The 23,576-nt window shown below is 37.7% G+C and overlaps 1 protein-coding gene across 4 annotated transcripts in view; it reads left to right on the top strand.

Annotated features, from left to right (window-relative positions):
• The first annotated feature begins 1,481 nt into the window (after positions 1-1,481).
• ZFYVE16 (zinc finger FYVE-type containing 16) overlaps positions 1,482-23,576 on the top strand; it is a 33,376-nt gene continuing 11,281 nt past the window's right edge. For 3 of the 4 annotated variants that reach the window (XR_009961150.1, XM_062599460.1, XM_062599463.1), the window contains exons 1-10: positions 1,496-1,533; positions 1,939-2,169; positions 9,400-9,508; positions 9,706-11,894; positions 16,663-16,759; positions 17,900-18,070; positions 19,024-19,175; positions 21,978-22,362; positions 22,883-23,005; positions 23,094-23,249. Coding sequence is in view for 3 of the 4 variants with exons in the window: in XM_062599460.1 (XP_062455444.1) it covers positions 9,439-9,508; positions 9,706-11,894; positions 16,663-16,759; positions 17,900-18,070; positions 19,024-19,175; positions 21,978-22,362; positions 22,883-23,005; positions 23,094-23,249 (3,343 nt within the window). In the remaining variant the exon portion in view is untranslated. Of the gene's footprint in view, positions 1,534-1,938; positions 2,170-9,399; positions 9,509-9,705; positions 11,895-16,662; positions 16,760-17,899; positions 18,071-19,023; positions 19,176-21,977; positions 22,363-22,882; positions 23,006-23,093; positions 23,250-23,576 lie in introns of all 4 variants that reach the window. The other variant, XM_062599462.1, reaches the window with a different exon arrangement.

The following is a 23,576-nucleotide window of genomic DNA, read 5'->3' as shown; positions in this document are numbered from 1 at the left end:
GAGAAACTACATCCATGAGTGAGTGAAACAGTCTGTATTGTATTGGCCTCATTTGCAAAGATGATACTCTTGATTTCAAAGGAAAATGCGTTTTGCTCTGAAAACCAGGTCATAATGTATTCCATTTTATTATGTCTTACACTTAGATTCCATCAGACTTATAAAACTATCCCTTAGTAATTATTTAAGGAGTATGTTCTCCAGTCTTCCCTAAAACGCATAGCATTAGTGAATGATGATACCACAGCTCTACAGGGCCTTGAATGATAAAAACTCTCTTGCCCTTCATTCGCTATCCGGAAATAGGTCTCCGACACTGTGATTGATCCGAGCTCTGGTCTCCTTACTGCCTCCCTTGTGTGTGCAGCAGGTGATAGTGTTGGTTACAGGTTGGCTACAGATACAAAATTATGTTGGTTTATGCTTATATCTGAAAAGATGGTCTTGTTTTTATTTTCAAATACAACAGGACACATTTCCCAGTTCATGATTAAGATCCACATGGGCCAAGTTGTCTGTGCACAAAACCAGAGTACAGGGAGTTCTTCATATTTCGATTTGTTTTCAGTCAATTTATTGACAAAATGTATGCGAGCCTTTCAAAGAAAGTTCACATTCAGTGTGATTGAAATGGGGGTTGAAACGTACACAGAAGGTTCATCTCTGGATTTTATTCTGAACATACATCATCTTGAGGCCTTGAACTATTCTCTGTTTTCTCATCACTCTATACCGCAGTAAAGAGGTGGGAGGAGTAGACAGGGTTGTTGCATACCCATTTTCTTTTTCAGAAGATACAGTTGCTGTAAAGCTGATGTTCACATCAAAACATATTTTTTCTTATTTTAAGTGCAGTTGCACTGAAGGGAGAGAGAGTGGCATTAATTTTGATCTGAGTGGAACGGGCAGAGAACAGCGAAAACATTATTAGCTCAAATTATAGTAACTTTTTTGTGTTCCTACACCTTCCTGACGTACAATTCTGTGCAGGCAGGGGCAGTAATATGGGCTATTAAAACATACATAACTTGAGCTAATTGAATGATGGATTTCTAATATATAGGATTGTCATATCCTAAATCTCAAATCTTCAATTTCTTGGTGATACTTAAAAAAAAAAAAAAAAAAAAAACCCACACAAGCCTATCCATTTAATGGCTATGAAGGAAAAGATGATTAAGTTTAAAAATCGTTAAGTTTTTTTTTTTTTTTTTTTTTAAAAAAAAAAGTTAAAACCCAAGCTGCCCCACAGCCTCGTCACGACGCCGTCGCGCCCGCGGATTCCTCGGGGCTCCCGCCCGGGACGGCGCTACCGCGCATGCCCAGCGGCTGCGGCCCGGCAGGGCCCTCCCGCCGCGGCGGAGTGCGCCTGCGCAGGGGCGGCGCCGGGGGCGCGGCGCGGCGCGGCGCCGGGGCTGTGGCTGCCGCCCCAGCGGGCTGGGCGGGACGGGGCCGGGAGCCGCGCATGCGCGCGGGAGCCTGGGCCGGGGAGCGCAAACAAGCGGCGGAGGTGCCGGCGGGGCCGCCCCGGAGGTGCGCTGCCGCTGCCGCCGCGGCCCGGGCCCCGCTCCCGGGGCGGAGGCGGCCTCGCCGGCAGGCTCCGCGGGGCGGAGGGGCCCCGAGCGGGCAGCCCGGCCCCGCCGCCCTCGGGCCCGGCGCCGCCCGCCGAGCGCGGCCGGGTGCCGGGGCGGGGAGGCGGCGGCCGGGGCCGCCCGGGGCGGTGGGCGTCGGGGAGCCGCTCCCGGGCGGCGGCGGGCGCGGGGCAGCCCGGCGGGGGCTCGGGAGCGCCGCAGGAGCGGCGTTTGTCCGCGGCGGCCCGTCGTGGCTGCGGGCTGCTCGTGCGCCCCCCTCCCCTCCCCTCCCGGTGGTCGCCGTGCGTTACCTGCGCGCTTGCTGTTTCGCGGGCGCTGACTGCCTCTTCCTTCACCTCATCGACAGGCGCGGGTCTCGGCTGAGGGGGGAAAGCGTCCCAAGCTTGCGTTGAGCGTTGAAGTTTATTCCCGGCCTGAAGAGGGGCTTGGGTACCGGGGAGCAGCGGCAAGGCTCTTACTAGGCAGACACGGTGTTTAATGCACAAATGAAGAGTGAACCTTGTTGCACTGAGGATTTTACGGTCTGAAATGCTTCAATGAATGCAGTCTTTAGAAACGGAGGATGGAGTATCTTATGGTAATGGGGAAAAAAAGTCGGGTTTTAGACAAATAATACTTTACTTGCAGAACATAACAGGCTAACAACATAGTAATTTTACTGTATATTATGGGATTCTTCGTGCTGTGCTTTGTGTGTTAAAGTGGATGAATTGCATGTATGGCCTAAAAGATACTAAGAAGATGTAAAAAAGGTATTTTTGTCTACTTAGATTCGGTTCACCTTAATATAAGGTACAGAGTGCAATAGACTTAATGCTATGTCTCGTATGCTGTGATGTATGCTCCTTGATAAGTTGGGAAATGTTTTTTTCAGTCTGTTAAAAGAAACAGTAATATCACAGGTCTGATTACTAGTGTATTATGGAGGATTGAATACTGCGAAGAAAACAATCAGGTTCACTGCCAGTACTGGATGCTGTTAGCTTCTAGCTGTGTTACTTAAGTTTTCTACTAGGAATACTTCATTATTAATAATGCCAATTAGAGAAGATGGGACTATCAAAAAAACACTGGCTTCCATTGTCTGAGGAGTGATCTTTCCAACCTGATGTAATCATCATATTCTTGTGACTCATTTGTGAAGGCTGAATAATAACAGCTGATACAGCCAATAACGATGGAGCTGTAGGCAGTGTGTAGAGATGCGTTTGTTCAGTTAAGCAAGTGGATTCTTTGATTGTGGGCTTTGTTACTGATGATACAGCTGGTGTGCTGTTGGAGCAGTGCTGAAAATCAGTAATTGTTGACAGGCCTCTTCTCTCTGTATGACTTGCCTGGTTCTATTTTCTGTTCAGAAGATCAATAACAAATTACTGGAAATGAATTTAAAAAATAAAATTTAAGAGGTTAAAGCTGTTGGGATTAGCAGATGTAGTGTTGGTCATAACCTTATAATGCTGTTGATAGTTTTATGAAACTGTTGAGCTGACAACGTAGTGTTCTTTAGCAAGGCAGTTTTTTTTTTTTTTTAATGTGCCACGTAGGCTTTTTCTTATGTGTCTGAAATTATCTTTGTAACTTCTGTCTTAATCCCCTGATTCAGCTAGTAAATTTGCAGTGGGAGCAACTGCTGCAGTTTTGGATGGGATAGTATGTTGTACTGCTCAGCAAGAATCATTTTAGCTTCTACTTGACAACATCTACTTTTTTGTTTTGTTTACCCCCTCCCCCATCAGCCCTTCAAAGCACTTTCTCAGTTGTAAAGAGCTTCCCTCTTAAGTTGTTTGCTGATGAACTCCATGAGCAGCTGAGCCCTTAGAGAATTTGTCTGCTGTTATGGGGGCCTCAAGTATGTGTGGATGTACGGCATAGAGATAGGGGGGAAAAGCTGGTAATAAAAGAATTGAAGGGGAGGAAGAAGTTCTGTGCTGTGCTGAATGCAACACTTCATTTCTACAGCACTGTGAACTTAACGTAATTCTTAATTGCTGAGTTTCTACCAGAGTTTTTGTTCTAGGTATGGTAGTTTCTGGGTGCCAAACTGGAAGAATGACTGTTGTGAGGATACCAAATAAAAGTTCTGGTGTAGCTTTCTGCTGAAACCAAGTATAATGACTAAACAGATGATTGAGTTGAAGTAAAGTTGACTTTACAACAAGCAAAAAGACCTCCCTGGTAACTGCAATAGCTGTATTAATTTTGAAATAACCTTTTGGAGTGAAGACTTGTATGTTTTGAATTGTGTATTCTTTTGTTTTTTAAACCTGATCTTAGTGGGTTTAGCATGTTTTGGCATTCAGCTCTATCTAAATGAAGACCTGGATTCTGTAGTGGTTAGTTTTGACTTGATTGAGATCTGTTAAAAGTCTGTGTAAATCAGCATTACTGAGATTTCATTTTTTTCAAAGATTTTTAGTCTGTTAGTCAACAGACTTAAACTGGTTAGCAAGTAGTAATGAATTTATCTGTTTTATTTTACAAGCTGATACAGTGAAAACTACTAACTGCCTACATATAGACACACTGTATTTGATAAATTGGTAATCCATGCTGTAGTTTGTGGCTGTATTTCAGCCTAGCAAACTTCTATTATCATCCCCTTTAAATAAAAAGGATGCACTGAGAAATCTGTAATGGAAAGTATTTTCTGAACCCAGAGATACTGTTCAGAGTACGTTCAGATATGTTACTACACCTTATAAAGGAAGTGGTTTATATATATATATATATATGTATTTTAAAGTGCTGACATGGTTGCACTTTGTGTGCAGTCATCCAAATCATCATATACATTTCTCTTAGATAACAGTTTTTACTTAGTTGAGCGTTTTCTTCTGTTTCTTGAGTTATTGTCTTTGTGCAGTGTGAAATGCAGTGTCACATGTTTGCCCGTTGGAGACCAGGCCTTGTCTGATTTGGCAAGTAATATGCACAATCCTTTGCTATTCAATTTTGTTCCACTCAAGCTTGGTACTTGTCAGGCCTGGAAAGTTAAAGGAGGGTATTTGACCAGCTGCTGAAATGTGTACTGAATATTAAGTGATGAGAAGATTCCTTCCAGAGATTGCTGCAGCGTGACTTTATTTTAATGCTGTTCATGTTGGCTACTCTAGATACTGACTCCCTATGTTAACTGTGATAATTGCTGCCTATACTAGCAATTAAGTGTTCATGATTTTCCACTAAATAAACTTGAGCCATACAGTAAAGAATGCTAGTCCTGAAATAATGGCATAAGGAAAAACTTCAAAAGATGTGAAACTTATGGCCAGTATGTTCAAAATAGACTGAAGGTTTACCTGAAGAAGTGTGAAGTAGTATTGGTGTGCCTTTTTATAATATATTAACAAAAAGGTATATTTTTACTGTCTTGAAACTGAAGGATACTCCATCTACAAAATGAAGACTTGACTGTTAACTGGAGAAAAGGCTTTTTGCCAACCCATATACTTGGAAACCGTAGTGATCAGTAGATTCTGTTCTTTAGGTGGCCTTAGCTGACAGTTAAGGAAGCAAGACATACAGAAGGACAGATGGTGTGATTAGAGTTTATGGTTTGTAATGGTGTGAAATATTCTTAAAGTGACCTGTTTCTATTTGTTAGTATTTGAAAACCTTCTTTGATGTATTTCTGACTGAAGAAATAAGTAATAAGTGAGTACGCGAAGTCTTCTCTTGAGATAAAGGCTTTGTAGTTTACTCATAGAGTATGCAGTAAAACATTTCAAGGAAATAACAGACCTAATTAACTCAATACAGAATGGTAGCTTACAGGACTAGTTTCTCAAAATATGTTGTAAAGATGACTGCTTCTAAATCGGGTGGTCTTAAACTAAGTTACCTAATTTAATCATAATTACATTCCCCAATCTAGATGTGAGTTCCAGAAATAAAATTTTCTCAGATCTTCCTCTTTAAACTGAGTTCTAAACCATTAGAGTAGCTTGTATCACTGTACTGTAGTCATGTTAGACTTTGATTATTTTCTTTTTTGAGAAGGAGAGCTATATTTCTAGTCCAGTCTTCTAGCGTATAAATATTTAACTTACAAGATGAAAGCATGTGGTCCTTGGCAGACAGCAGTTTAAACATACACTTTAAAACTTGAAGCTCTTACAGACTCTGCAGTGTATTATTTTTCAACGAAGAAAGCTTTAATTTGCATGTCTCATTGTAGTGTTAAGGACATAAATCTTCAGATAAGCAGTTATGAATATTGTCCTTTAAAAGGCTATAATTTCTACTCAGTTTTTTAAAAATGTAGTAATGTTGCTGCTAGTTTCAGATTGTTAAAAGTGTTAAAAGTATTATAATTAAAAAGAAACGTTCAGAATGAATACAATTCACTAAAACACATGGATCCTAAAAGCTGCTTTTGTTCAAGGAAGTAAGCAGCCATTTAATAAAAACATAATTGGAATTTTCTTAATAGTTTCTAATCTGCTTGTTGTTTAATGTAAATATTGGGCTTAGCTGTAGTCAGTTCTTTAGAGACCAAAAAGATAAAACTTTGTGGTGTTACAGAAGGATAAACTTGACTGAAAAAAAACCCACCTGATTTCTTAAATCTGTGTGGTAATATTCATATGTGGATTCAAGGGAGGGAGATGGAAGTTTGAAGACTTCTTCTAAAAAACAGAAGAAAAATCTGAAAATCTGTGAAACATTCCAAAAAAGAGTTGTGACTTCATTTTGAATAGCTAACATATTAGTTCCATATGTCAGTTGTTCAAAATACTATATCTTGAATGGAGTAATTTTATTTCAAAACTATGCCGAATTAAGTAAATACAACTCCTATATGCAATTTCCTTAATTTGGCTGCAGTTTTTGATATTATAACACTATTATTGGCCCAGTAAACTGAAGTATCGTGATAGTTTTCTAAGCTTTCTATAGAAATAATTTCATCTCTATATTGTGACATAAACTAATGTTCACATGCAGTTTCACTTCTGTATTTGCTGCATTTTTTTTTCTTTTCTAGGGAGGTTGATGGGTCAACAATGTTCTTTGTGCACTGCAAATGCATCCTTCTAATCTATGTGTTTATCATTATTATTGAACAGAGAATGCATACTTAATTCAAAATTTATCCTATACCAACTAAGAATGAAAAATATATTTTAGAAGACTTAGTAATTAGGCATGATAAGATAAAAGTACCTAAAATAGTTACTTGTCTCTCCCCGTATGTTTTTTTTTTTTTTTTTAAGCTGAAATATATATTTTGTGAGGAACTACTTTTGGAGTCATTGAGATGCCTAAGCAGTACTCAGTTCAGAGGGAGGCTTTAAATCTTGTTTGTTGGTGATAGATGGTTTTTTGATTCACTGACAATTACACACAGTATTGCTGATGTAAAAATATTCAAAATACTGATTACAGTAAATTGGGAACTGAATTGTAGGTTTGTAATTTTGATGGCAGTGTTTTATATAGTTAATTAAGAAAGAGAAACATCTGGATTGACTGATCTTTGCCAGGACCTTGTGCTGGGTGTCTCTGCCTCTGGAAGATTGTTGAAGGGAGATAAATAAGCAAAGAACTATCTTTTCTCTCCCTGCAAAGTAAATGGCTTTTGGTTTGTTTAGCTCTTTGATCTGAGTTCTTTTGGAATTAGATGAGGGTGAGTGTCAGCACAAGTGATGACTTGGGAGTGTGCGCTGCAGAGTGGTGAGGGGCTTGGTACCACCCCTTTTAGTAGCAGCTGTTAAGAGTCTATTAATTGCAACATCAAGTTGTACCTGAATGGTCAGTATATGTGACAACCTCTAAAGAGACTATTATCAGAATTATGTATTTCTCAATATCCAATTTTCTTATAATCTCTTAGTATTTCTAATATATATGGTACTTTGTTTTTTAAACAAAAGTTACCTTTGTTGCTTGTCAATAAATATGTCCTTTAATATGGTAAGATCTGTACTTTAATTTCTGCTAATGAATCACCAAAAGCTGTTGCCTTTATAAGGCCCTTAATTGCTTCTAGGGGATCACATAATAAAATAATTGCTATAGGTGAGAACTATGCTCAAATGAGTGCAAGAGAAATGGCATTAAATGTCTGCTTGCTCCTGTTTGTCATACTTGTTATATGTGTCATGTGAGATTTGTCCTATCATGCAGTATGCTGAAGACTGTTGGAGTGACTGGCTGAGGATAGAGAAATGTTTAGATTTTTTTAGCTTTTGCTTATATGTGAGCAGAGAGTACTCCATTAAGTTATGATGACTAGTTTCACTTTTCTTAGGCTTTGCAAATCTCTGTTTGAACTACATATTAGTTTTAAAATATTCATGTAATATACATATTAATGTAAAAATTGAAAGCTGCTGGTCGGAATCTTTTAGTGGAAGGAAGGACACTTTAGTGGAATGAGGCAAAGAACATAAATTTGTAGTTGTAGGGTGGCATGAGTGATACAAGAGGATTTAAGTATCTTTTGGGGCACTAAGCACAGAGAAGAGTCAATGCTGGCTAGTCCAAGTGCTTTGATTAGGGTAGGATGTGGAGTCATCAAATGAAAGAGACTAAGGGGCACTCTTCAGAGTAGAAGGAAAACCAGAGAGATCTGTACAGGTCCATTTTCCAGTCATGAGACTAAACAGGATCAGAGTCCCTTCAGTTTACTTAAGGAAAGTATATCTTGATTATCCATTTTAGATAACTGCGTGTTATGGACATTTAGAGTTGAAAAAAAATGCAAAAATAGAAGGTTCTTCAGAGTCCAAAAAGCTATAACAACCAGCATTCAGTGGCTGGAAATATTTATTAAACAAATGAACCAGGATATTTTGAAATAGGGAATAAGAATAATAAATAGTTTTGTAATGAGTTGGTAAGTCTCTAAGATTAGATTTATTTATTTTTTTAATGGCTTACTTCAAGTCTTCAAGAAAGTTGATGTGTTTTGTGTGTTGGGTAGGACAGAAAAGATGAACTGAATTACCATACTGATTCTTTTTTCCTAGTCTTGGAGAAAAACGAACAGCAGGATTTAAAGACAGCTTGCTGATCATCATGGGGGAGGCATACTGACCTCAACCTGTCTTACACACTGCAGTTCTGTATTAAGATGCATGTCTCATGCTTCCATGCTTATGTTGGTCACCTATTTTAATGTCCTGATATATTTTAGGTTTTACTCTTTGTTTAGCCTTATGGAATTATCTGGTTCTAGCTGAAAGTAAAATGAAATTGGCTGGTTGGTAACTTGAGAAACGTAGAGTATCTTTTTCAAATGTCTTGTTCATACATTCAGTATTGAACTGATTGTCAAATCTGAATTCCTAAAGGAGGATATCTTTTTCTTACTGGCACACTACAGATGACTATTTTTTTTTTCCCTCCTTCCTTCCTACTGCATATTAGAACATGAAAATTCTGGGGTTAATTAAGCATCATTTGTTTAAATGGTTCACCTGTGTTGAAGGGGTAATGGTAGCCTAGTTCATGTTTGCCTGTGAATTGTACTGTACCAAACACTAGGTGATTCTAGTATCCTTTCTGAGTTTAAACTTCTTGAAATTAAATTGCTGTAGCATGCACTTTCAGATGCGTTTGGTTTCAGTAAGGTAGCCTCAATTCCCTGGCTGATTTGAGGTGAATTTCTGAGAGTGTGTTGTACAGGGGCTGCCAGAGTGCAGCCATTTGTGTACTTCTATGTGTATAGAGAGAAGAGAAATAATTTTATTAATAACAAAGAAATGATTTATAGAAAATGTCTTTAATCATGAGAACATTTTCATGGTGATTCTGTAAATAACCAAGTCCTGTGAGTGAAACGCTGTATTCTTCTTTGTAGGTTTAAGAGGGCTAAAGCTTCCCTAGAACTGTAACTAGAATGGACAGTTACTTTAAAGCAGCAGTCTGTGACTTGGACAAACTACTTGATGAATTTGAAAAGAATACAGGTTAGTTCTTGTGCTGCATTGTTGTACAGCATACTAATACTGATACTAATAATGATCAAATGACTTGCAGGGTATTTGAAAGTAAGATCTGTTAAGTAAACACTTCTATGAATGAATAGAGGGGATTTTGTGAGGTGGGAGTATGCTGTGAAAATGAATAAGTTCTATAAATTTTGATCTCTTTTTGCTTAAAATAGATGAATATGATTGCTACAGAACTCCTCAAAATCCGTATGACTCAAAACACCATTCGCTCTCTTCAGTTTTGGATAGTTTACAACCTGTATCTCCAACACCAAAGCTACAAGAAGATGCTAATGGTTGTACTGCATCAGAACAAATTTCTCTATCCAGCTGTGTTGGAACAAGTGAAGCAGTTTTGAATTATTTGCTACAAAATGAGAAGAATGTTACTGGACTTGATCTTTTGTCCACTGTGGATGGTGGTTCCTCAAATGAAATTCAAGCTACCAGCCTGGGAAGATGTAATGTACCTGTGTGTGATCTTGTTAATGACACAGGTAACTTAATCCATTCAGTGAGTGCTTGTGAAGATAATCAGAAGTTGCAAACGGATGACTTTCAGTATAGTGAAGACTGTTTGATTGGCTTCGGCATGCCTTCCATATCAGCTCCTGTTTGGGGATCAGCAGTAGGTTGCAGTGATGTTTCGTGTACACAGCAAAGTGATGGGGACTCAATCTTAAAAAATTCAGGACTTATTAAAACAGAAGAGCTGACTCACTTAGCTTTAAAATCAGATGGTTGTGCTAAAGGAAAGATCTTGGATCCATATGATGATAAACACAGGACAGAATCTTTAAAGGGTAATGAGGTATTTGATCAGCTTGAAGAAACTGCTCCCCTTAATACTGCATGTGTCTCCATAACAGCTCAGAATTCAAGTGTGCACAGTCCCAAAGATGATACAGCTTATGAAAAATTGCCATGTGAGTCACAAGATGACAGTGCATGCTTTGCAGTGAGCAAAGAAATGTATGGAAGAAATGTTATGGAAAATATAAACTTAAAAGATGAGAATAATGTTGAAACCATGCCTTCAGACCTGCCAAGAAGTCCTCAGTTGCATAAAAACAGTGCAGTGTTACCTGGAAGTTGTGTTTTATCAAGCTGCTCACTTCAAGCAGAGGATAGAATAGCAGTAGAAGACACAAATACAGAAGAGAATGTAGGTAGTGAAGAACTTAATAGTGATGAAATATTAAACAGTGTTTCAACTTCATGTATTTCAGTTGAAGATGTCCAGACCTCACTGTCATGTCTTCCACTTCCTGTATCTATATGTGGTTCATTAGTTGTAACAGAAGAAAAAATTAATCCTCTACCTCAGAATGAAGTGGCAGAGGTTATTAGTGATATTTTAACTGTTCACGCTGGAAAGTCTAAAACTGATCCATCTGATAAGGAGTCCCACACAAAGACTGAATTGCACGAACATGAAGGATATTTACCTAAAATCAACCAAAGCTTTGTGGAAAAAAGTATAGGTGGAGAGAAGCATGATACTGAGATTATAATTGATTATGGGGATTCTCAGCAAATCAAAGCTATTGCTTCGACTTTTCCTGTTTTAGAATATCAAGATGAGCCATATGGTGTTGGTATAGAGTCTTACTACGATGAAAGTATTAGTCCGGTTGTAGCTGAATATACTGTTGAGGATAATATTATTAAAAGTGATACTCTAATAAGTGATGCTGAGCTTGACGATTTCTTATATGGACAAGGTCTCCAGTCCAATGTGCTGAAATCTTTAGACAATGATAGTAATTTATTGGAACCTGATGCAAATGAAGCAGATTTAACAAAGGTGAAGAACCTGGATTTCACAGAGGCCGGTGAAGAACATACACAAACAACACAGGAAGGGATGTCTAGCATTACTGTTAACCTTAAACCATCCGTTACTGATGTCAAATTGGAATCTCCGGTGGAGGAGAGTACATTTCATATTCAGCATACAACTGAAAATGGTAGCGAAGCACTAATCTCTGTTATTCATACTGAAGGTGCAAGACCGAAACAGTTTGGCCTTTCCCAAAATGCTGTTGATCAAAAAGAGCTAAATAGAACACATGTACCTGAGAGAGAGAATCGGGAAGCCAGTTGCGTACCACCAGCAGCTCCCCTCTCAGGCACCAGTGTTAGTTTGGATAAAAATTCTGAATCTGCTTACTCTGGGGAAGGCAGCTGCGAAGCTGGAGAAAGTCAAACATCTGAAAGAGCGGAATCGCTTAAAATACCTATAATTTTGGGACAGAAACAGCCATCATGGGTCCCTGATTCAGAGGCACCCAACTGCATGAACTGTCAAGTGAAGTTCACGTTTACAAAAAGACGACACCATTGTCGTGCATGTGGAAAAGTAAGTTTCTGGGGAAGGGTCCTATGTTACTGAAAGCAAATTCCCTCTGCTTTAGGGACAACCAAAATATAAAGGCGAATGAATGTTATTGGAATTGTTCTGGGCTTTAAAAGATGTTTTATTAAACAAAATAATTAGACTTTATTTCATAGAGACTTCAAGATTTTTTGGAAGTGTTCTCATTAAGTATGAGTTTCTTTTGTGAAAATAATTAAAGGGATGGAGGGGAAATGTTCTTATTTTTGTCTTCTGTTGCTGGCTAGAGTGCTGTGTCTTTTTTGCATATAATAAGGAAGATGTGGGATGATGTGCTCTACAAAATAGTCATTATAGTGAATCTGTTTTGTGCTCGTACACCAAGATTAAAAAAAAAAACATCTGATGGTGATGATCAGAGTTAAGGTCAGTGGTTATATTAGCTGTAAAACACTGTCCACAGATGGAAAAAGATCTTGTTCTTACAGCTCCTGGAAGAACAGTCCAGTGCAAAGGACTTATCTAAATCTCTTTTCCTGTGTGCTCAGAAATAAGTATAATTTTTCCAGAGGAGTTATGTGTGGAAAAGATGGTATGCTTATTTTGCAGGGTGAAATGTACACATTAGTTAAGCAAGTAATCTGAACTTTTTCACTGTGTGGTGTTTTGTAGTCAGTAAGTAGCACCAAAGCTTATTTTTAATCCTAAATTTTCCCTATGAGTTGCTGTGGCTTAGAATCATACTAATGCATAAATACAAATATTGATGAACTTGTTTCTCAGTGTTCTTTTGAGGGGATGGTTGTATTGTAGCTTTATAGATAAGGAGCTATAGCACAGATTAATGTCAGTACTTAATAGCTTTTTGCATCTACGGTTTTGAGATAGAGAACTTGAGAGGCTTAAGATCTATTTTTTTCCCCAGAATGCATCTTACAGCACTGTATGTTCAAAGCATAGTCCACACTTACTTCAACTGCAGTAAATGTGAACTAAAACTTAGGTCTGAAGTTGGGCCTTAAGAAAATGGAGAACTTATTGTGAAAACCTAGGAGTAGTTGCATTTAATCATTTGGCAAAATACCACATTGAAATTCTGTAATATTTTAAAATGCAGTTCTTCAGAGTAGCGTTCATTTGCTTGAGCCATAGGGATGACTCTTTTACATTCACCGTGCAGTTCCTTGCCCCTTTTCTGAAGGTGGAAATATAAAAGCATTCTTCATTACATGCTGCTGTTTACAGTAGACAACTGTTAGCATTGCTCATCCTGTGTGTTAGCAGAGAGGTTGTGCTTCTGGGTGGAAGGTGGGAAAATCTTAGCATAATTAAAAGGAGCATCACAAGGCATGTGAATTGGGAGAATAAATGAAGGCAGCACAGTTTATCTTAATTGTAACATTTAGATAATGGTGTGCTGAACAGCTCAATATCGTAGCTTTTCTGAATGTGCAATAGCTTCACTTTTTGCCCTATGCTTAAAAAAAACAAACAAAAATGCTTCATGGACCAGTTGTGGGTTGCATCTTCAACCACTTGGTCTCATGGAGAAACTGACAGAAATTCACGGTTGTCCTCCATGGACTGTCCTCAGAATTGTGCAGTTCTCATGTGGCTCTATAGCTGTGCATTATCAATGAAAATGGCAACACTTGGGAATTCTGGCTTCTGTGCTGCATGTGGTAAGGTAGTGGTCCCTGCTTTGTACCCCATCTGCAACACTTCTGGAGCTAAGCAGCTTCTCATCTCTCTCCTTTTTATCGAGGTGCTTGCCTTTTGGTGTGGTACCCTCCCATTTGCTTGCTCAACTAGGATCAGTTTCTTTGCTCGGCAGCTATGTCTCCATCTCTTTTCTTCCGTTACGCTCTCTGTCCCTTAGCCTATCTCTATCTCTCGTCTCCTGTGCATTAGGATTAAGCTGTTCGCTGTCCCACTGGCACCAAGTCTAAGAGGAGGATACCAATTGCGAAGGATTGTTCTGCTCGTCAGTTGAAGCCCTAGGGTGGATTGTAGCTGATTAGCAATTAACCTTTGCCAGTTACATTCTTTACATCTTTACTGAATATATGTGTTTTCAGTTGAGAAATCTACCTGTGGCAGTAATGCAGAAGCACCTGGAATGGTTTCTTTTTTTGGACTAATTTTGTACTGATCAAGTATGACTATTTCATTGTGATTTTTTTTCCTGTTTACTTAAGAGTCCACTTGTAATAGTTTCTTTCTCTGTCACTCTCTCCCCTGTGTCCTCTTCTCCTCTCCTCACTCCCCTAACCCCACCAATATTTTCCTTTAATCACCTTTGTTTTCCTGTGGATGATTATGAGAAACAAAAGACTTAGTGTTACCTTCACTTGCTTAATGCTGGTAAGGGGTGGAAGGTTTCTGTGAGACCAAGGCTTCAAAAGACATGTTTCACAAAGGCTAATATTGCCTCTAGAGTCTGCATGTGGATAAAAATGGTAGGATTTTCTGAATATTTGTAAATTCCCTTTGAAAGAAAGTAAAGTGAGTAAAGCATCCAGTGTTTCTGAGGACACTTGTAGAGAACAGTTTTACTAGAGATGTAATTAATTAAACAGGATTGCACAGGTGTAGTCCAAGCTAGAGATGTTGCCCCCTTTTTTCTCCATCTCTCTTTAAAGTAGACAGTGTATATATATCCTGTATGAGTGGAAGAGCGTATTCTGTTCTTTTAAAATGGCCTTCAGTATGTTCTTTAAATACTTCACTGAAGGAAACTAGTAACAAGAAGACAACTAACCTTACTATTTCTGACCAAGGGTTAATTGGGAAGCCTGCTTGGTTGGTGAGCCAGCAAAATAAATTCACTGGAAAGCAATTAGGTTGGATTATTGCCTGTGAGGTAGAAGAGGCAGTTCAGACTTCCATGACAAACTGATGAGCTTGTTGTGCAGAGCCCTGGTGCAGCGTACAGTGTGCTTACTGAGTGCTGCAAAAACCACGGGCTCTTAGCAGGTTGGTTTCCATCATCTAAATTACAAGAGAAGATGGCAGCAATCCTCCTCAGTGATGAAATTAAGGCAATTAAGCAGATCGTATCCAGTTCTGGGGTTTAGCCCTTTTTCCTATCATCGTGTGATTTAATTTAAAGAAGTTACAGGATTTAAAAAAAAGAAAAAAAAAAGACATGAATTTGGGAACTGGGAGTTCTTCTCATCATCCCAACTAAGCATTTTAAGAGAATGATCTAAAATTAGTCTCCTGTATGTTACTGCTATTGGTTGCAATTTTTGAAGGTTTTTAGATGGTTTCATAGATGTGAGCCATGAGAAATGGAAGGTATAGGCTTTAATATTAGACTGCAGGGGGTCTAGAGTTGAACAGGTGTGTTTCTTGGAAGAGTTTTCTAGTCACTCTGCAGTTTTATAAAATGTGCTTCCAGCTATGCTTAAAAAAACCCTTTGATTTTAAGTTACTTTATGGGGTCCTATCCATGCATAACTAGATCTGCTCACAGCAGGAAATTTGAGGTGTTGCCATGCTTAAAATCTGTACCTGAAAGAGTATTGGCAGGAGCTAAGTGCTTTGCTGCCTGATGTGAGCAATTCTGGCCATGTGCAGACACATGGCTTTGTAGGCATCTAAGCAATACTTAGATCCAGCTGAAAAGCCTTGTGTATTTTAGACAGTGCTGAATAGTTGAAAACTCCAAAAGGTGTGGATCATAGTTCTGTATTTTCTGTGCTTAAATCTGCTTGTATCTGTTCCTATACCAACTGCATCCTTGTAATAAATTATTAATATAGTCTGTTCTCTCATTCTTATTCTCCTTTCTGGACAAACTATTCCGTAACTCTGAGGAAGAAAAGGTTCTCTATTTTTTGTGGAAAAAATAAGGCATTCTAGAAAATGTACTGCTATTGCAGCTTCTAAGAAAAGACAATAGGGATTTTTTATACAGGATTGGTAGTCGCTTAGAACACTGTTAAGCCTCAAACATAAAACGATTATTAAAAATTTTCAGTAGCCTACCTTTTAACAGCAACATTGAAAGGGAAATATGCAAAGCAAACTTCTCGGGTTTTGTGCAGTTTCGGTTGGTGCTGTTTGCTGTTCCTAAAATTCTGCAGTCACGAGAGCAGTATTAAACTCCAGCTTGCTTAAAAAAAACCAACCAACCAAAAAAAAAAAAAAAAAAAAAAAAAAAAAGCTTTGTTCCCACTGCTTGGTGTTCAGATGATCTCCAGAGATTTTCAGCTGATGATTTTTCCACTGAGTCATGGGTGTTAGCGTGGCTTGACTGTCTTCCCTATTTGAAGTTTTTGTTAACATTAGAATCCCGTAAGAAGTGAGACAGTTATACAGCATTTAGCATACGATCATGTATGCTATGCCCAAGGTGTTAACCTGGCTAATGCTTTGGAGCAGTGTTAGGACACTGAATTCATAAGTGTTTGACATGAAATAGAATATAGCCTATTGAAAAAGCTTATGGTACAGGTAAATTGCAGTGTAGTTCCTGATCACAAGCAGACTTGGCTGACTTTAAAGTCTGGCCCAGTTTATGGGGCTTTTGAGCTTAATAAAAACCTTCTCATTCTGGTATATTCCCTTCTCCTTTCTCCCCAAACATATCTTCAGATGCACGTGCTAAAACTCTGCTAAAACTCCTTTTGTCTTTTCCTGCTTTTCTACTCCCAAGAAAGTGTATGTATGCTTTGAATAATTCAATCTCTTTTAGTACAGAAGTGACTAAATGATAATAAAAGCTCGGTTCAGGAAATACTGGGGCTTTGCCTATAGTATTTAATTCAGTCTTATTGTGGTTCAGGTTTTCTGTGGTGGCTGTTGCAACCGAAAGTGCAAGCTACAATACATGGAGAAGGAAGCAAGAGTCTGTGTTGGCTGTTATGACCCTATTATTAAAGGTAACAAGTGTTTATTTTTTTTAAGTCATTACAATAATCATTAAAGAAGAAAATCGGTGTGGCTAGGTTTTACTTCTGAGGAAGTTTTATTGCCTTGATTTATTTAAACTTCCTTATTGTTTCTGGGTTGGAGGGAGGATGAGGATAATTGTGTCTCTTTTTAGTTGAATTTTTTAGTCCTTATTTGCAGCTTTGGCAAGCTGGTTGATTCATTTTTTTATATATATACATGTATTATATGTATGTATATATACACACATACACACACACGCACAGATGTGTAGATCTGTGCTCCATAAAGCTACATAAAAAGCTGTGCTATTTGGTCATCTGTTGCAGGAGCCCAGAAATAGAGTATTTTTTTTCTCTTGTGTTTGAAGGATAGCCTTCTACATGTATAAAGGTTCTCCTCTGCTAGTTCTTGTGTGTTATTTGCCCATTTTATATAGCTTTTTTGTCTTAATATTTTTATAAGTCACTTTAACAGAAGCACAGTAATTAGGTTGTAAGACAGCTTTTTCTTAACTGAAAGCTAAGCCAGGATGCTTTAAGGGAACAGCAGGAGAAGGTTGAAGTCCAGGTTATTAATAAATATATTAAAGACACACCAGCTTTTTTTAATGTGTTTGATAACAGTTCCTTGCACTCACCAGTTGGGGATTTTTTGCCTCCTCCCCTTTTTTTCCCCCTCCCCTTCCTGATGTACCAGGTAAAGCAACAAAGTGCCTAGCAATGAGGAGAAATTGGAATTACTCTATATTTCATTTCTATGTATTATTTGAGCACAAGCTAACTTGAAGAATCAGCAAAGGCTATCTACCAATAGAAAATTTACTGTTTTAATTAAGTACCAACTGAATGGAATTTGACTTGATAAATATGAAATATTTGCACCTACATACAAGGATTATATAGTCCAGTATAGTCATTGCTATATGCAAAGGTGTTTTTCTCCTATGTTGGGAAGAAAATAGACAGAAAAGTGTAAAAAATCAATAAATTCGCACTTTTTTATACAATAGCTTGAGCATTCATTTTTTACAACTAGCATGTACTCGCAAAAAAACATAACCTTACAGTGCTAAGGAAATGTGTTCAGATGCAAGGTCTTAAAAACTAAGTGCATTTTTTTTCCTTTAGCACAGGCATTTGAGAGAATGATGAGTCCAACTGGTCCTGTCGCTAATGCCAGCGTCTCCTCTGAATATTCTTCTGCTCTTCCACCTTCGCAGGAAGCCCAGACATCTGGTAGTTCTAGCTCTCCATCTTCTGCATTACCTATCTCTGTACTTAAACAACCAGGTATTGAAGGTATGTAAAATATAATGTGATTTTTTTTCTAACACTCTTTAGAGATTGTTTTGGAAAGAGTTGTTTATCGAGTTGTGGGTACACATTTCATACGCTGTTGTTCTTTGGGGGACTCGAACTGAAGCTCTGCGAACTGGAACTTGAAGGTTTGTTGTAGCTCTGAGCCCTGACGCCAGTGCATGAGCTTGACCAAGTCTATGTTAATTCTTCATTTTTGAAGTATGGATGTTCTTGATGTTCGTTGTCTTCTCTATTTATATTGTAATTTTTTTTTCAGGGCACATGCAACTTCCAACAATTTTATTTAGCTTGAGATCTCTGACTTGCTTTGCCCCAATTCGCTAGTTTGCTACAGTAATATCAAAAAGTAGTTGTTCAGGCAAAAATTGTTAGGCAAAAGTAGTTGTTCATGAATGATTAGTGGCTGAACAGTGTCTTTGTTCCACTTTTGTAACACATCTGACTTTCTTCAATTAAAAGAAGCTTTAAAACAGTGCAGTAAAATAATTTTTATTTTTTTCTGAGCATATTTCATCTTCTAGGCATGATATATTTTTGTCCATATCTTACTACAGAGGGATGGTTGAGGAAGTCTTCCATATCTAGGAACTGATACATTTGTTAACTATAGCATGACAACTTTCTCTGCAAGTATGAAATTTTTTTGCATGTATTTGCCTAATTGGAGACTAGCTGGAGTCAAATTCTGTGACCTTTGTTTGATTCTAGTAAACAGAATTTTTTTTTTGGTATATTTCTGAAATATATAGAGAATGCTTTATTCTGGTGCTTGGTTATTTCATGTGCAAGAGTGCTAGCCTTGTAACCATGCTGTATGAATGTGACTCAGTTAAAACTGTCTTGGGGGAGGTGGCTGAATTTTTTTCATCCCTTTCAGTTGTTAGGACAGTGCAATAATATGAAGTCAGTGTTGTTTTTTCAACCTATCCTAGGGCTGTGCCCCAAAGAACAGAGGAGAGTATGGTTTGCAGATGGTATTTTGCCAAATGGTGAAGTGGCAGATACAACAAAACTTTCATCTGGAACAAAGAGGTCGTCACAGGACCTAAGTCCAATAAACCCTGACTTGCCAGAGATGCATATGGTATGAATTAAGATGTGTGTAGGTGCATGAATTACAAATTTCTTGAAATAACTTTGTTTGCTTTTTATTGAAGGGGCCTCTTACACAAAGTAACATGACTTTTGCTTGATTGCTTTTGGAATCTGAACCAAAATTGTTTTTTTGGGTGGCTCTGAGGTTCTTGCATTGAAATGTTGTTAAGACCATACTCAAAAGGAGCTATGTTCCCATTGGGGCATATGTGAACTGCAAAAATGATATAGTCGAAAATACTCCAAGTCAATCTTTTTTCTGCACAGCCTTTGATTAACTACTTTTGTAAAGATATCTGCAGCCATAGTTCCAAAAGCTATCGTTATTAACACGTTTATAGCAGAATCTTTCCCCCCTCCCCCGCCCCACCTCAGTGGCCTGCTATAGTTTGCTTATCGGATTAAATTAGACTGGTCCTACAAGAGGTTACTTAAAGCCCCTAAGTACTACATTATCCATTATCAGGTGTAGCACTTATCACTTCTAATGAGAAGAAATAGCAAGCTGCAAGAGGATTTTTAAAATAATATATATTCGTAGTGTCGAACTAGTTGCATGCACTTGTCAGGGAAACTAAAGTGCAAAGAAACGGTTTGAGTTTGCTGTGGAAGGGCTTGGAGAGTTTGTCAGACTTGAGCCTTTTTAAATAAAATACATTTCTGAAGCACTAGCTCAAGATGTAACACAATTCAAGAGTTCTTAAAACAAACTGGTAGAGCTAACAGGCAAGACTACATCATATTTACTCACACACAAAGATGTCTGAAATGTTTGTTGTGTGTAACACTTAAATTGTACTTCTGAAAAATGGATGATAGTAAACTTGAGCAAATTTGAACATGGACTGCCGTAAGTTACAGATGTTTTTTAACTCTTATAATTGTTCCTTACTCTTGCATAAGCTTTAATGAAGTCAGTAGGCCTGAGAATCAGTTCATGGTTAAGGGAGGAGAAAGCATTAAGATTTTTCACTGAGGAAGATCATGCCTCTCACATCTATTAGTATAAATGAGTTGGCAATGGTAGAGGTAATTGTTGATGGACCAATATTTCCAGAAAAGCTCATCAAAGACTCCTAAAAATTAGACAGTCATAATATAAAAGATAAGATCCTCTTGGAAATCATAAAGATAAAACTGCATAGCCAACTTTCCTGAGGAAGGGGTGTGAAAGCATGAGTCCTAAAGTAGTATATACTGGCATCTGTGCTGTTCAGCCTACTTACTGATGATTGAAAAAGTAAAATTAATTCAGGCAATGAAGTCAAATATGTTTCAAATATTAATGAACTGGCAGCTAAAATGATAGATGTGATTGTATGTCATTAAACACAGAATAGGAATATATGTGGAAACTAACCTTAACTGTCTTATTGATGTTACATTTATTGCTTATCAGAAAAAATAATAATTTATGGTTAGTGATTAGCCTGAAGAAAATATTTATGCAGTTGTTTAAATGGGTGGAACAGATTGAAAACGAAATAGAAAATCACTGCGGAACCAAATGCATAAGTATTTTTCACAGATTTTGAACAAATCTAGCAGCTTTTGCTCTCCCCATCTTAGTAATCAAGACAAGAATATATATTCCATTTTTGGGAGAGGGTAGGACCTTTTCAGTTGCAAAAGATGAGATCTCTAAAATTTGAAGTAGCATGGACATAATGAAATAGGAAATAGACAATCATTCTTGTATGCAGCTTTAGAAGCTCTAACAAACAAAACCATAATGCAGCTCTAAAGTGAAGGAGGTACTTTTCCTTGCAACTCAATCCTGAACTTGCTGCCACAGAATGCTATGGAAGCCAAAAGGATAAAGTAATATGAAACACCATCAATCAGATTCATGGGAAGAAGTCTATTCAAGGCCATTCTAGTCATTTAGTCATGTTTTCCTATTCTTGCATGTATGTTTTTAGTTTAGTTTTTTTTTTTCCCTTTGGGGGGAGGGTAGTGGTTGTGGAGTTATTTTTCTTTTTTCTCCATCCTAGCTTACACATTCCTTTAACAGGAGATTTGCTGGCGGCTCAGGGCTTACCAAGAGAACTTGTATAGGGGAAGCATAGAGCTGTTGGGCCTTTTCTTGTTGCAATGCAAAGTCTTTCCTGTTGAGATAGGGCACAAGTCTATGGGGGCTTGTGGTGACTTATCATATTTGAAATGTGGTATCTCATGACTTGGTTTATTTTTTTGATGATGATTCATATCATAGCATGATTATGCTCTGTTTGTTGTCATGTCCATTTCACTGAGAACACTGTAGCTTTATCCTCAGAAAATGAATCGTGCTGTAAAATGGTAGACTTGGCTACTAATACCTTGTTAAAAATAGAAATACACTTACAGTACTGAACTACTGATCCAAAACAGTACAACAACTTAAAATGTTCAGTAGATCTGAGTCGGGGAGCTGTTAGTAATTCTAAACATTGCTCAAGTGATACCTGTTTTTTGTCGATTGAGTTGTATCTGACTTTCAGATGCTAAGATGACTAACATGCAGCTCTGATATTAATTTTGTGTTATAGAACAAATAAATGAACGGTGCATCTTAACCTAAAATAGGGACTAATATGCCATATAAAGATGGGGAAAAAATGTAAGATCTGGAAGAGATTTGAGCTTTCTGTCTATTTAAAGGAAATTTGTTTAAAAAAAAAAAAAGAAAAAGAAAATACTTTTTCTCATTTCTCAAAGCTTTCTGCTTCTAGTATACTGGTATAGAAGACTTTTTTTTTGGTGGGACTAGACTGTAGACTATGCTGTTTTTGTTGTTTTTTCCTCATAGGCTGCAAATCCGGAAGAGGATGACACATTAAGTGATGTAAATCCAAAACCAAAGGAAGAAATGGATGTTACTGCAAGAATTGAGGAATTATGTTGTGAATCTTCTATTGCTTCAGAATATAGGCATCAGGCCATTCCTAAGCAAACTGAGATGGTGCATAGTTATAAAGCTGTAACTCCAGAAACTGAAGAATTCTCTACGCTCACAGAAGCTGAAAAGGCTAGTTGCAGCTCAGCTGATAGGATTAAAAACGATTTGCCCGTTAGTCCTTCAAGTTACAGAGCACTGTGTGGTCTTGAAAACTGTGTTAGTAAAGAAGTCAGTCTAGTTCCTGATAGTGATAAACTGCCACCACTTTTGCTTGCAGCAGCAGAGAAAGGAAAAGGTAAAATATGGGTAAATTGTTAGCATTGTATCACCTGATGTAAGACTTCTAAATATGAAATAGTGTGTATAGTGTGTACTGTAATGCAATTTTAACTTTGATTTATCTGTGTTGTACATTGGATCATGTTTGATAACTGAACCTGCATTATTAGAAAGATCTATTTGTATGTTCTGAAAATACTTCATCACTTAATGTCTCATAGTAATGCTTGTACATACTGTTTGTAACTGTTACAATATTAGTATATGGATGAGGAGACAGCATATGTAGCTTATTACTAATTAGCAAATGAACGGTAGCCCTAGTTTACACACTTAATACAAATCCTGCTTTATTTTATATGCTCTTTTACTCTTGGAGTAAACTGTTTGTTGATTGATTTGTAGCTGTTTGAGAATACCACTCTTTAAAGACAGGAGGCATGAAGTGATGAAGGGTGGGGCAGTCTTTCACATATGATCTGTAATTTTAATAGTTACTTGACACGTTAAACTAAATCAACTCTTAACTTATTTAGATCCTCTAGTGGAAGAACATCCATCTCACCAACAGGTCACCTTGCTTCTAGCAGAAGGAGGTCCTAATCCATTAACCTTTATCCTAAATGCAAACCTTCTTGTGAATGTCAAGTTAGTATCTTGTAAGTAGTGCACGTTTTCTTTTCTGTTAAATCAGTTTGTCTTCTCACTGTAAAACTATATCACTATACTATCTACCTTTAATTAAAGATTCTTCAGAAAAGTGCTGGTACTTCTCGACAAATGGACTACGTGGCTTGGGTCAGGCAGAAATTATCATTCTATTGCAATGTTTGCCAGATGAAGAGACTTTTCCTAATGAAATACTCAAATTATTTATTGATATCTACAAGGATGTAATGAAAGGTATGTGATATTTAAGTGGTATGTTGTTATATCTTCTTGCTTATCTCTAAAACTGGGAGTTAAACTAATTTCTGTTGTTTGTTGATATCTAACAATTTTGTTGAATAAGCTTGCAGTATTAACTTCAGGTTCTACCTAAACAACAGGAGAAATAGAATTGAGCAAGTTACTCTGATTCATATACTCTTGTAAACCTCCTATTGATTGATTTTTCTTTGCCCGTTAATTGTGATGTGGGGGAGATTTTTGGGTATAAATCACTGAGTTTCCGATTTAGGACATCTGGAGCTTCATCTGTAGAAGTACAGTAAAGTGTATAAACTTCTG

Source organism: Rhea pennata, chromosome Z (genome assembly GCF_028389875.1).
Source record: "Rhea pennata isolate bPtePen1 chromosome Z, bPtePen1.pri, whole genome shotgun sequence".
Taxonomy (NCBI): domain Eukaryota; kingdom Metazoa; phylum Chordata; class Aves; order Rheiformes; family Rheidae; genus Rhea; species Rhea pennata.
The sequence above is the reverse complement of the archived record's forward strand: the minus strand, read 5'-3'. Positions and strand labels throughout refer to the sequence as shown.